The sequence below is a fragment of the Panthera uncia genome, chromosome D2 (genome assembly GCF_023721935.1).
Source record: "Panthera uncia isolate 11264 chromosome D2, Puncia_PCG_1.0, whole genome shotgun sequence".
In the NCBI taxonomy this organism is placed as follows: domain Eukaryota; kingdom Metazoa; phylum Chordata; class Mammalia; order Carnivora; family Felidae; genus Panthera; species Panthera uncia.
Window position 1 is genome coordinate 12,474,737 of NC_064818.1, and position 14,304 is coordinate 12,489,040.

Consider the following 14,304-nt stretch of genomic DNA (forward strand, 5'->3'; position numbering starts at 1 on the left):
TATATATATATATATATATATATATATATATATATATATATATAGTTTGGGACCACCATTTATTTATTTTGCCCTGTGAGGCCATATTAAAAGGGTCCTTGAATGAAATGCCAAAGAATTTGAACTTATATTCTATTTAGGGGTGACTGAAGGGTTTTGTTTTGTTGTGTCTATTTGTTTTGAGCAAAAAAATATGATGTAAGTAAATTACTACAATAAGATCCAGGAAAGATAAACTACCGACATAGAAGTGAGTTTGAAGCCCTGAGAATAGACGACAGCACTGAATGAAAGTGTAGACACAGAGAAGGAAGAAGGAAGCTAAGGACAGAATGATAAAAAAGAGTAATTAGTAGAAGAGAAGGATGGAATAATCAGAGTTTTAAAAGAACCAGGAAAATGTAATGCAGCAAGAAAGCAAGCGAGAACGTACCTATGAGAAAACTAGATAGGACGTTTAGCATGGAAACTGGTGGTAAAACAGGCATTTAGGAATGTAATAAATGAATAAAATGATTCAACAGCAGTAAAAATCCAAATGAAATTAAACGACGTGACTTTGTGTTAGGTTCAGCACACAATTTAGTGAGCAAAGCACTGTCAAGATTCTGGAAACAGGGTAGTTGCAAAGATGAGTAAGATATGGTCCGGTCCCATAGGAAGCTTCCAGGCTAGTTGAGGGGAAAGAGCCATAAACAAGTAGTTAGTTACATTGTGTGGAAATTGATATAAATATTTTGTTTTCTCATAGTGTAGGGCATAGTGAGGAGATGTTTCCTGGAGGAGATGATGTCTTCTCTGAGTCTTAAAGGTTGAGTAGGAGTTGAAGGGAAGGGACTTCCAGATGAAGCAAATGGCTTGATTGGGAGCTGTGAGAAATCGGTGCTGCCGAAGTGTAATGGGAGAAACAAGGCTGGCAGGGGGTCTAGAGTAAGGGGTCTGGAGACAGATTGTGAAGATTCTCATAGACGAGAAGCTTGGACTTTATGTAGAGTGGTAAGGAGGCAACAGAGAGCCACTGGAAGGTTCTAGGCAGGAGTTGACATCTGACGGAATTCTGATTGCTATGAGGATTTGAGGGTGACCAGATGTCCATCATGAATACCATTTAGAAGTCTACAACAGGACTCCAGGTGAGAGGCTTAAGTGCCTGAATTATAGCATTATGATAGGGACGAGGAGAGTTCAAGAACAGAATCAAGTAGAACCTGGGGACTGAATTGCTGTGGATAAAGACAAGGTAGTGGTCAAGGGGGGCTCCAGGCTTATACTTGAGAAATGGGTACTTCTGCCAAATGAACCAGAGAACAAAACAGGAGGACTGAATTTAGGACAGAAAGAGGATTCAGATTTAGATTTGTTGCATTTGTGGTGCATTCAATAAATCGAGCAGTTGAATTCATGTGTATGAAGCTCAGAAAGGAAGATTAAGCTGGAGGTATCAATTTTGAGTCATATTGGACATTGAAGGGGATATTTAAAACTGCAGGACATAGCACTTTCCTCAAGGAGTAAAGTTAGCTATTAAAATATAAAAGTAACTGTAAGTGTAGTTGGAATTCAAAGAAAATACAAGTTAATGTGGCAAATAATAGTCAAAAAATCTACACGTAATAAGAACTATAGCGTGTACTTACATGTCAAATGTGCGTTAGTATAAGCTATGCCATATTTTTCACTTTGAACGTCTTTTTGTAAAAATGTATATTGAACGATTTGCTTTTAAAGTTGTATTTTTGTTTCATCCTTTAAAAAAATTTTACTGTTTCAAAAATTTGTTTTGATTCCAGATGGCAAGATCTTTCAGGAGAAAGTACAGTCAATCATGTACCTGAGACATTCTAGCAGTGGAGGAAAGTCTGTTACTAGTCCTGGATTTATGGTAATAAGCCCATCTGGTTTTACTGCTTCGCCCCCTGAAGGTAACTATAACAATAATGAAAGTGTAACCCTTCCTGGTTTAGCTGAGTATTTGTAGGTAAATAAATTTTGCATGTGTAACAGTATGATATACTGACATTCAGACCAAATAAATGGAAGGTTAGACTTAAAAATTGTAGAATATATGTAAGGAATCCATTTCACTACTCTCTGGGATCAGGGCTCACACTCTGTATAACCAGAGATACTGCAGAAAACTTAGGAAACAGATGAGGCTTGTGCTGTCTTGTTCTGGAATTCTCTGTTTCCTTTTATCATAGTCATTCGTCTTTCATTAAGCTTCTGATTTATTTTCCCATTTTCTTCAAAAACTGTTTGGCTTACTCTCTCCCTTCTACCTAAACATCGTTTTAGACAATTTCACTCGCCCCGTAATGGCCACCTGGTGCTCCAACCTCTCGCCCCTTGACCCTGGGTACCTTTCCTTCTCCTTCATCCACCATATGCATGCCTCTGTCTTGGACTTCATCAAGAACACCTCCCACCTCTGAAACGCCAGGATCCCACTGTCTGACAATAACCTCCTCTCTGGTTTCTTTATCACCATCCCGTGTTCCCTTCTGCCTATTTTCCCTATCCAGCCTACATCTCATTAGCCAGTCATTTCCTGGACACAGTCTTCAGCTCCCTCGTCCCCTTGGCCTTTTGGCATTCTTGACCTACAAACCCCAGCCTTGCTTCCATCTAACCATCCCCATACTGCTGAAAGCTGCTAGAGAGAATCCCTGTCTTTACAAGGGTCTCCAACTGTAGCTGGCCTTTTAATGCTGCCCTGTAGTTTTTCAATAAGTTCAAAATCAATTCCCTCTTCTCTTTCCATAGCAAGTCTATTCAAGTCTTTAAGCTTAAATCTTTAAGACAGTACTTTTCTGTCTTCCTAATTCACTCTTAACAGACTACCTCATCTCTAATAGAGAAAACAGTAGGTAGGTACGTGTTTCCTAGTTGCCAACCGGCTGTATATCTTTTCCTTTTCTGACAGCTGGTCTCTTCTAGCCTGAGACATTGCCCTTATTGTCTGCCCAACCTGTCTTATCTTTGGCTCTAGTATAAATTAATCAGTAGTGCAAGTTAGGTAGAGATAAGAATAGATAGGACGGGATATATATATATATATAGCTATTAATTTCCAGTTTTGTTTCTCTCCCAAAGTGTTTCAGTTATTTGCTAGCACATTTTATGCCCTTTTATTATAGTATTTTAAGGCTGTGTTTTAACTAGTTTTATTTGGAATTTTATAGGAAATGTACATTTTCAAATACAATCATGCCCCCATTTTTTCCACATCCTTTGAACAGAATCTTTTGGCAGCCTTAGCCCTCCAGCCAAAATGTAGAAATAATTAGGAAAAACTTCTGAGCTATAGAACTATTATTGCCAAAAGGCCTGTGCTCTAAAACAGTTCACCCAGTGCCTGTTTACTCTATATCAGTGCTTCTCAAGTTTTAGCATGAAAAAAAAAAAAAAAAATGACCAGAGAAGTTGTTCAAACACAGATCTTTGGGCCCTCCTTCATGCATTCTGATTCAGTAGATCTAGGGTGAGCCTAAAGAGTATGCATTTCTAACAATCGCGCAGGTAGTGCTGATCTCCGTGCTGCTAGCCCACAAACCACACCTTGAACAGCACTCGCTTTACCACCGTGCACTGAGAATGGCAGTGATTTTTCTGGTCTCCCTGGACATGGAGTACTAGAAGCAGCAAACTGGACAGCTATCACAGGAAGACAAAGCGCCATTGCTTCTCATGAAGAAGTGACTACGGAAATGGATGAGAGACAAAACGGTCTAGGGCCATTTGGTCTAGTAGTAATAACAGCAAGCATGGGTATTATTCCCTTTATTGAGCACCTGCTGTATGCCAGACACTATGCTGGGAGCATCACAAATATGATCTCACTTAATCCTTAAAGCAGCCTTGCAAAGAAGATATTCTGAACCCTCCTTTTACATTTGTAAAAACGAATACCCAAATAATTAAATGATGTACTTAAAAGACCACCTAACTCACAGAACCATCACTTGAATCCAGTTCTATCTTGTTGCAAAGCCCACACTTTCACACCATATCAAACTGCATCCTAGTGACTGCTAGCCTGAGGCAAATTAAGTTTCACTTAATTTCACGACAGTAGAGCCATTAATCCTAATGACTTTGCATCATTCAGTCAACACTGTTATTTTGTTAAGGAGACAGGAAAAGACATACGTTTTTGGGAGATTTTAATAAAAAGTAGTTAAAAGAAAAAATAGTTGGGGCACTTAAGAATTTTAAGCAGTAATGGGGTTCCGTTGGTTAAGCATCTGACTTCAGCTCAGGTCCTGATCTCACAGTTTGTGAGTTCAAGCCCCGCGTCAGACTTTCTGCTCTCTATGCACAGCCCGCTTCGGATCCTCTATCTCCCTCTCTTTCTGCCCCTCCCCTGCTCACATGCACACGCTCTCTCTCTCTCAAAAATAAGTAAACATTTTTTTTTAAAAAGAATGTTAAGCAGTAGTTAACGTTAACCTGCGTGGATTCTTTAGCATCGCTAGATAAATGGGTTACTGCTGTGGTTGTGACTGACAGTGCAGGACACAAGTGGTCCCACTTAGTAGATTTTTAACGAGTGTTTTTCTGTCTACTCTCTCCAGGAAACAATTCCTCCAGGATTATCCCACAACGGACGATCGCCAACATTCTGCGTTCTAGAAGCCTACCAGCATTTCCTACTGCTTCACCTCAAATGCAACCACAAAAACTGAATGGAAGTTTGGGTTGTAGTATTGACGCGTTACAAAATATTGCAGATGATTACATTGCTTCCCAAGCAGAGAAACTGAATTCTCTGGTGAGTTCCGGGACACTGAAGAAAGACAAAGAGGATGCATTCATCAGTAGCTGTGAGTCCGCAAAAACTGTGTGTGAAACGGAACCTGCCCTTTCCGCCCGCGCCTCTGTCAATGGTGTCCCAAAAGGAACCTTGGAATTTCTGGGGGTCAGAGTAGATCACAAAGAGTTGGGAGCAGAACCCAAATCAGAAGATGACGAGTCCTACCCACGCCGCCCTGATCACCTGAAGGGACTGGCCTCATTCCAACAGAGCCACAGCACTGTCGCAAGCCTGGGGCTGGCTTTTCCTTCACACAACGGATCCGCAGCCGTTGGACGCTGGCCGAGTCTCCTTGACAGGAACCCGGATGACTGGGAAAACTTCACCTTTTCTCTCAGTTACGAGCCGAACTCCAGCCGCACTGCAAGTACTCACAGGTACTCACTGCTTTCGCATGCTCCCCCCGCCCCCACTTTTTCTTTCACTCTTCTTTGAAGGATGTCTACCCTTCTGGAAATGTCTTACATCACTTCTCATATACAACATGTATATTCATAGCAAACAGAAAGGTACCTTTTTCTTTAGTCTAATACTAAATAATATTGAATTCCATGTTTTACCAAAGGCTAAACCATAAATGGCTCCTAAAGAAAAAGTGCCTTGTGGTTTACATTTAGAGAAAAACTCCTCAGGGAAACTATAAGATTTATAGCAGCCAGTGGCAACACCCGGTAAGAGTCTCCCCGGTGGTGGGGATGCTTCTCCTGTGCTGTGCAGTACAGGGGCCACCAGCCACGTGTGCCTGTTGAGCCCTCGAAACGTGGCTAGTGTGACCAAAGAGCCAAATTGTTTATGTCATTCTAGATAGTTTCCCTTGCGCAAGCGGCTGGTAACCACCACCCTCTTGCACATCATAGCTGTGGAATAGAATGGTGTTTAGTGGACCCTGTGCCTAAAGTAGTCGGTGAGAAATAAAATGGTAACAAGTGATGGCAAGGTTGTTAGTCACAGGTCAACATTTTTTTTTTTAATTGTGTGACCTTTGGTTTCACATGTTGAAATTACTACTGCTCCTCACAGTTCTTAAGGAAATCACCGTGTGCTTTTCTTCCTGATACTGTGTTCACGAGACTTCTGGGGTCTCTGTTTTAGCGTAACGGAAGACTGTCTGGTACCTATCTGCTGTGGATTATACGAGCTCCTCAGTGGAGTCCTTCTCATCCTGCCTGATGTTATGCTTCCAGATGTGATGGACAAGCTCATCCAGGCAGACACGCTTTTAGTCCTCGTGAACCACCCATCACCTGCTATACAACAAGGAGTTATTAAAGTAAGGGCCAGTTCTAGATGCGTTGTTTTAATTCAGAAAAATAAATGTACGTTTGATTTAAAACTTGAATGTATCTGTTAAAGTAGACCTAAAACTTTAGTCTAAGGAAGAATGAACTGATACACAGCTGACCCTTGAACAACACAGCTTTGAATTGCGTGGGTCCACTTATATGCGGACTTTTTTTTTTTATAAGTACAATACGGTACTGTAAATATATTTTTTCTTCCTTATGATTTTCTTAATAACACTTTCTTTTCTCTAGCTTAGTTTATTGTAAGAATACAGTATAGAATACATACAACATACAGGATGTGTGTTACTCAACTGTTTCTGTTGTCAGGAAGGCTTCGGGTTACCAGTAAGCTACTCGTAGTTAAGTTTTGGGGGAGTCAAGTAATATGCAGATTTACAACTGTGGGGGGGGGGGGCTGGCACCTCTAACCCTCATGTTGTTCAAGGGTCAACCGTAGTTGGTTCCTTCTTTCTCATATTTTTATATGAATTATCGTGCAATTTTAAGCTCTCCTCCATATATGGATTCATATCAATACGTTTTTTAAGTCTACCAATTATAAGGAACACATAGTTCATTGGAAACCTTCCCTGCAGTGTAGTATCAAATCTTAAACATCTACTTCAGGTTTTAGCTCAGGTGTCACTTTTACGGAGACCTGATCACCTTTCCGAACAGCTTCCCTCTAGCACCCTACTCCTCATTTATCCTATCATAGCATCCTCGTTTTGTCTTGTAATTATCTTTTTAGTTGACCTGTGTGCTTGATCTTTCAGTCTCCCACACTGGAGTCTCCGCTCCATGAGGGCGGGCAGCTTGTGTCTAGTATATACTAGGGACTAAGCGTAGTGTCGAATGAATAAGCGTTTCGTATGAATGCTTTCCGTTAGAAAACAGGCCAATATTGTAAGGGTCTTGTAACGATTCTCATTTTCTTTAGTTCGTCTGATGTAGGATGTTTTTTAATCACTTGCAATTCAACCCAGTATTTTTTGAGCTTCCATCCCAGGTACAAAACACTGGGCTAGTTGCTAAGTGGATACAAGGTGGAATGATAGAAGCCCCGCATTCAACGAGCTTATAGTCCAGTGAGGGAGAGAGACATAGACCCCACTAAGTAAAACGTAAGGACTTCTGGTGATGAGTGCTTCAATGGAATATTAATACAGAAGAATGGGAGTGTGGGAAAAGCAGTTAATTGTGATGGGGGGAACCAGAGAAGGATCCATACAAAAAGTGTATCTTGTATTGTGCTATAAACTCAGAAAGCTTTTTAAGTAGGGCAGCAAACAGATGTGTGTTTGGGGAAGAACAGTCAGTCTGTCACCACTGTGAGGGAGTGATCGCAGGGGAGAGAGACGTGGAAGTGTTCTGTTTAGCAGGCTTGCACCGTAGTCCAGGGGAGAATGATGAGTTCCTGATTCGGGCAAGCGGCAAGTCAGAGCACACCCAGATTTGAGAGGCATTCGCTGGAATGAGTGATCACACGTAAGGAATCAGGACCGGAGGAGCCACCGATAAAATTAGCCGTGAAGTCTAGGAGCATGGCACTGCTGTGTGCTCTCAGACGGGAACCACGAAAGACATGAGTGTGGAAAGAAAATAAGTAATTGAGTTTTACACATGTTGCACTTAAGATGCTAGGGAAGGGTGGAGATAGGGCTCTGTGCTCAGGATGGAATCCATCCGGAAGTCTGGAAGTCGAAGTCTAGGAGAGATACATACGTGCACGCACACACACACGTGTGGAGAGAGAGGATAGTACAGGGCTCGCCGATTTGTTTCCTTCAGAATAAAGCACAGCTTTTGTACTTCTACTCGACTAAGGTTACCAATCTACCAGGTGTCAATGCTCAACTAAAATGTTCGTTTCCCCATAACGAAAGTATTAAGGTCTCCAAGATAAAGTCAGTGTGAGCACTCCAAACTAGTCAGAAACAAGGATTATTTTTGGTTTGCTATGGAGGTGGCATTGTTTTTTAGCTTTCTGTGCTCTATACATATGAAATTAAATAACAACTTACAAGTATTGTCTGATCTGTGTACATTATATAAAATTTTAGTGCATTATGTAAATTGTCTTAATTTTTTTTTCTTAGCTATTAGATGCATATTTTAATAGAGCTTCTAAGGAACAAAAAGATAAATTCCTAAAGAACCGTGGCTTCTCCTTGCTAGCCAACCAGTTGTATCTTCACCGGGGAACTCAGGAATTGTTAGAATGCTTCATTGAAATGTTCTTTGGTCGACGTATTGGCCTTGATGAAGAGTAAGTGGCTTCTTCCCTCCACCGTCATTGGGGATCTTTTGTCTTAAAAATAAAATTTGTTAAGTGGACTCTTAACAAAGTTATTTGGTCATTTTTAGAAAAAATCCTCTAAAAGTACTTCCAGGTGAATCAATTTATTATTTTCCATGTGGTATTGTTTCTAACTTCTGCCTTTGTATTTCATTCACTAGTTACAAACTAGAAACCAGTGCTTCATCAAAGGAAAGCAGGTGATCGTTTAGGATTTGACATGTAGTGTTAACATGAGGAGGGTAACTGAAAAGAAGGTGGCTCCCATTGTCCCAGCAGTAGATCACACGACTGATTGTCCCAGCAGTAGATCACATGACTGATCCTTAGAGAGGCTTCCCCCGTCCCTCAGCCTCCGGGTCATCTGGGAGAAGAGTCATCCCTCACCTGGAATTCCTGGTTGGGCCACAAGTGCAACTGTTATCCCCGTCTGTGTTCAAGCAGTGAGAAATGTGTGTCTCCTCGTTATTAGGTGTCTTCTGCTTATTAAGTAGACTGACTCAGACCTTGAGGAGTTTACTGATTGCAGTAATGACAACAGTACTTTCATCTGCATACAGCTTTTAGCTCTGTCAAAGCAATTCTGCAGTATTTCATTTGATTGTCACAAGAGCTTTGAGAAGAAAGTAGGGCAGATGTCACCACACGTATTTGACAGTTAAGGAAAATAAGGTACAAAATGCTTACATTTCCTTCCATCACAGAGGCAAATAGTCTCGGGACAGGAACTCAGGATTCGTTCCTTTCACCAGAACTCTTTTTACTAGTTCACTGTCTCTCGGATACTATCATCATCATCATCATCATCATCATTATTATTGTATGTTAATGGAATAGTATATAATTATTATATAAATTATGTATGTTGTATGTTATCATGATTATGCTAGTAATTGTATGCTAGTTTATTGTTAATAGTTTTATTAATAGTCAATTAACAATAACTTCCTATGCACTTGTTATATAGACCCCTGAAGTAGGGTTCTTTTGGACACATAAGGGGCCTGTGGACAAATTAAAGCAAGTCAATTAAAAACCATGAAATTGTGAGGCATCTAGCTCTTGATTTCGGCTCAGGTCACGATCTCACGGTTCGTGGGATCAAGCCCCACACTGGGCTCTGCGCTGACGGCTCGGAACCTGCTTGGGATTTTCTCTCTCCCTATTTCTCTGCTCCTCCCCCGCTTACACACGCACTCGCTCGCTCTTGCTCTCTCTCTCTCTCAAAATAAATAAGCTTAAAAATTTTAAAAACCACGAAATTGTATCATATTTCATTTGAATGTTGTATATTTACAAACTTGGGACAGACTTCTAGCAATGCTTGTATTTTATTGGAGAGGTCAGTGATCTTACAGGTTGAGATTCCTTTCTCTCCACGTTTATTTTTTATAGCGTCAAAATCAAGTTAACAGAATGACCCACACTGCAATCCTTTTTCCTTGTTTAGTGGTTAATTGCTTCTAACGTGCTCTTGATTGTGTGTTCTTTCTCGCAGATTTGATCTGGAAGATGTGAAAAACATGGGACTGTTTCAGAAGTGGTCTGTCATTCCTGTTCTGGGACTAATAGAGACCTCTCTATATGACAACATGCTCTTGCATAGTGCTCTCCTACTGCTTCTCCAAATATTAAATTCTTGTTCTAAGGTAGCAGATATGTTATTGGATAATGGTCTACTGTACGTGTTATGTAATACAGTAGCAGCCCTGAATGGATTAGAAGAAAAGTAAGTTTTAAATCATTATTTAAAACTTCATCATCTGAGGGGCGCCTGGGTGGCCCTGTCAATTAAGCATCCGATATGGGCCCTGGTCATAATCCCAGGGTCATGGAATCAAGCCCTGTGTTGACTCCCCACTGGGCGTGGAGCCTCTTAAGATTCTCTGTCTTCCCGCCACCCTGCCCTTCCCCCATTTGCGCTCAGTCTCTCTCTCAAAAAACTAAAACAAAAATAAAAACAAAACTGTGTCATCTGACAAATACTTTAGAAAGGAAAGACTTTAGTGATAGGTTAACATTAAAGCATCCGATTTTTCAAAACACTTTCAAAGAATATCCTTCCTACCAAACTAATTAGATTGGATTAATTAAATTGTATTTGGAGGGGGCATATTTTCTATCATTTTCAACAAGTTTACTGAAAAGGAAGATGTGTATATGGCCTACTTTTAGGTGTTTAGAACCTGAAGGCAAGTTGAATAAATTTAACTGTATTTAAATAGATTTACCACGCTTCCACAATGGTCTTATAAAAGTTATTATCCCCAGAAGGAATAGGAAATTGAGGACTGGAGAGAGAGAGAAAGAGAGAGAGCCTTGTTGAAGATCACATAGCTAGTGGGTAGCACAGGGTTTAAAACTGAACCTGTCTCCCTTCAAACACTTATGTTTTGAACTGTGATGCTCTCCTACTTTCTACTACCATAAATTAATTTCTCATTTCCAGAAGTACATTGGCAAATGGCTGCCTACCAAATTGATTAACAGCCTTAAAAAATATGTGAGGAGATTATATTTCTACTTGGATTTTGTGCCTTTGGTTTCTGCATTTATGATGTACAGCATACCATTTTTATTAGCGTAATGTTAAAATATAAATCTCCAGAAGCACATTACTGTACATTAAGGCATTAAATATTATCTATAATTTTTAAGAGAAGGCAGACAGTAACCTTTAAGAGAAGGCAGAAGCCAGGGAGCCTCTCTGAGTACAAGAGAGACTCCTTGTACTGAGTTCCGTTCAATTTTTGGGGGGTACCTATTCAGTTCAGGATTTGTGTGCTGGGCATATAAGAAATACAAAGTATTTTATTTCCTCAAAATACGTAGTCTTGATTATAACACAATGCATGTGTTATAACACAACACTTGGGAAGAGTTGCCTACGGGCTTCTGAAAGTAGTGTGTTGTTGTTTGTTGTTTTGTTTTAATAACTTGTACTTACTGAATGTCGTTACATGCTACCCTATTAAGTGACCCCAAACAGTTACCATTTCCAACTCTTGGCTTGATTTGGAAAAAATAAATGGTGAGAAGTATTCAGGCTTACTATCATATACTAAGGTTATCAAGGTTAAAAATTGAGGCACAGGGGCGCCTGGGTGGCTCAGTCGGTTAAGCCTCCAACTTCGGCTCAGGTCGTGATCTCACAGTTCGTGAGTTCAAGCCCCACATCTGGCTCTGTGCCGACAGCTCAGAGCCTGGAGCCTGCTTCGGATTCTGTGTCTCCCTCTCTCTGTGCCTCTCCCCGACTCACACTCTGTCTCTCCTTCAAAAATAAACATTAAAAAAAAATTTTTTTTTAATTGAGGGACAGAAGTAACTAATTCATATTTATTATTTATAACTGATTAACAGATGTTCAAATCTATTATCTCCTTTAATCCTTAAAATAACTATAACTTGGTGTGAGATTCAGAGAGATTAAGTAATGCATTCAAATTCACCTTCTCTGAGGAGCCATCTCAGAACGTCCCTGTTCACACCTACTAAATCTTCACTTTTCCTGGGGTCTATGTGGGATCTATGTGTTCCCATGGTGTATAGTGTGTCAATCCCTGTTGTTACACTTACCACCATTTACTGTTCATAGTTCTCTCTTTCCTTGTCTGGTCTTCTTCAAGACAGTAGACTTTTTTCAGGGCACCTAGGTGGCTCAGTCGGTTGAGCATCCGACTTCGGCTCAGGCCACGATCTCACGGTTCGTGGGTTCGGGCCCTGCGTCGAGCTCTCTGCTGACGGCTCGGAGCCTGGAGTCTGCTTCGGATTCTGTGTCTCCCTCTCTCTCTCTCAGTGCCTGCCTGTCACTCGCGCTCTCTCTCTCTCTGTCACACACAAAAATAAATAAATAAACAAACATTTAAAAAGAAAAGACAATAGACGTTTTGACAGGAGTCAAAGCATGTTTTCTCATTTCTGTTTCTAGCATGCAATTCAAACTCCCCACCATCCAGTAGGCACGAATAAATACTGAATGGGTGAGCAAATGCCGGAAGAACAAGAATTTAAACCAGTTCTCTTTGCCTTAAGTTTTCTGTTCTTTTTCTTTAGCGTTCCTCTGAATGAATACAAATTGCTTGCTTGTGATATACAACAGCTTTTCGTAGCAGTGACCATTCATGCCTGCAGTTCCTCAGGCCCCCAGTATTTTAGAGTCATCGAAGACCTCATCGTACTGCTTGGCTATCTTCAAAATAGCAAAAACAAGAGGACACAAAGTAAGATTTTGTTTTTATGGATTTCCGAGGTTGCGATTATAGAGGAGCCAAAAATGTCATTTGAACCAAATCTCTTTCTTGTGGAAGCTATTTTACTGAAGGTTCATCCTTCATTTTATGATAATATCTATCAGCTTTAAAAAGAAGTCTTTTAGGTGGCAAAAATTAAACAAACGATATGTTCATATGATCAGTAGCTGGCAATACATCATTAAAAAAAGTTTGATTTTTTTTTTTTTACCAAGTAGAACTAAAAGGTTTATGTTGAATAAAAATCCTCTTTAGTTTTCTTTAATGGCAAATATTAACTATGAAATGTGACAATTTCTGGTTCAGTTTTGCCTTATATATTTAAAAGCCTGTTCTTTAAGACAACGATGTAAGAGGAAATAAATTTGTGAGCTAGTTTTTTTCCATTGAATTTTTTTTTATAGTGATCATTTGGAAATTTGCTTTAAAATTTCTTTTAAAGGCAGTTTAAAAATGTTTACTACTATCAGGAACCCATATTGATCAAAAATTTAAAATCTATGTCTAATAAAACATTACTGGCAGTTTAGATGTTACATGAAAATAAAAAGCAACTCAGTGTAAAAAATTAACATCCACATAGCTTGAAAACATTCTAGTGTCTTCTGTTTTCAGGTATGGCTGTTGCACTGCAGTTTAGAGTTCTCCAAGCTGCTATGGAATTTATAAGGACCACAGCAAATCATGACTCTGAAAACCTTGCAGATACATTCCGGTTACCCTCTCCTCCTCATCATGCAATATTTCAACCGCGGAAGAGCATCGCTGGTGAGTACTGAAATAATATTTTAATAATTATAAATTGAGGGTGGCATGACTTTCCTGTACTCTGATGCCATTCACACTTTTAAAATATCTTTTAGTTTAAAAAGTTAAACTACAAAATTTGAGAAAGGTTTCCTCCCTGGAAAAACCATTCTACTGATTTCTTTCAGTGCTGTTCTTGTTCAGTATTTCTTGAGCAACTACTGTGTGCCAAGCACTGTGTAAATGTTGAAGATACAGTGATGATTAGAAGCAGACACAGATTCTGCACTTGTAGAGATTACAAAATAGTAGAGAAATGTAGAGGATCAGAGTAGAGGCTCTAATAGGCAACGTGGTTTACATCAGGAGTTAGGGAAGTATCTGAGGAAGTGAGATTTCAGTGTAGATGTAAACGGTGAGAGAAAAGGAGCTAGCAAGGTAGAGAGTCAGAGAAAGAGTTTTCCAGGCAGAAGGAATGTTACACAGCAGGAAAAGGCTAAGCTTCAGGGAATTGAAATAAAGTCATTTAGCCAGAGTGGAATACTCTGGAGAGATTTAGGAGAGCGATGCCAGATGGGGCTGTATAGGATGGCACTGGCCAGTGCATAGATAATCATATAGGCCGCGTTAACGATCTTATCCTAAGGGGGAGTTCTAACATAAGCAGGTTTCCATTTTGTAAAGACCGCTCTGGCTTGTGTGTAGAGAGTGGGTTAGCGGAGAGCAAGAAATGTAGGGGTCCAGGTAGGAGGCTACTGCAGCGGTCCAGACAGAAGAAGACGGTGGCTCGGGTGTGGGTAGAGTGCATGTGACATCAGGACTTGCTGTGATTTAGCACATATCGGCAAGTGTCAATATTGTTAGCCTTCCTTATTTTTCCCGCAAAATCTTCTGTGACATTTATGCACA

At 40.1% G+C, this 14,304-nt stretch overlaps 1 protein-coding gene across 11 annotated transcripts in view; it reads left to right on the forward strand.

Annotated features, from left to right (window-relative positions):
- Window positions 1-14,304, forward strand: part of LYST (lysosomal trafficking regulator) — a 252,313-nt gene that overhangs the window by 160,625 nt on the left and 77,384 nt on the right. For all 11 annotated transcript variants that reach the window (XR_007460678.1, XM_049644953.1, XM_049644958.1 and 8 more), the window contains 7 exons: window positions 1,791-1,922; window positions 4,575-5,190; window positions 5,906-6,083; window positions 8,199-8,368; window positions 9,897-10,127; window positions 12,452-12,618; window positions 13,264-13,416. Coding sequence is in view for 10 of the 11 variants with exons in the window: in XM_049644953.1 (XP_049500910.1) it covers window positions 1,791-1,922; window positions 4,575-5,190; window positions 5,906-6,083; window positions 8,199-8,368; window positions 9,897-10,127; window positions 12,452-12,618; window positions 13,264-13,416 (1,647 nt within the window). In the remaining variant the exon portion in view is untranslated. The remainder of the gene's footprint in view (window positions 1-1,790; window positions 1,923-4,574; window positions 5,191-5,905; window positions 6,084-8,198; window positions 8,369-9,896; window positions 10,128-12,451; window positions 12,619-13,263; window positions 13,417-14,304) is intronic.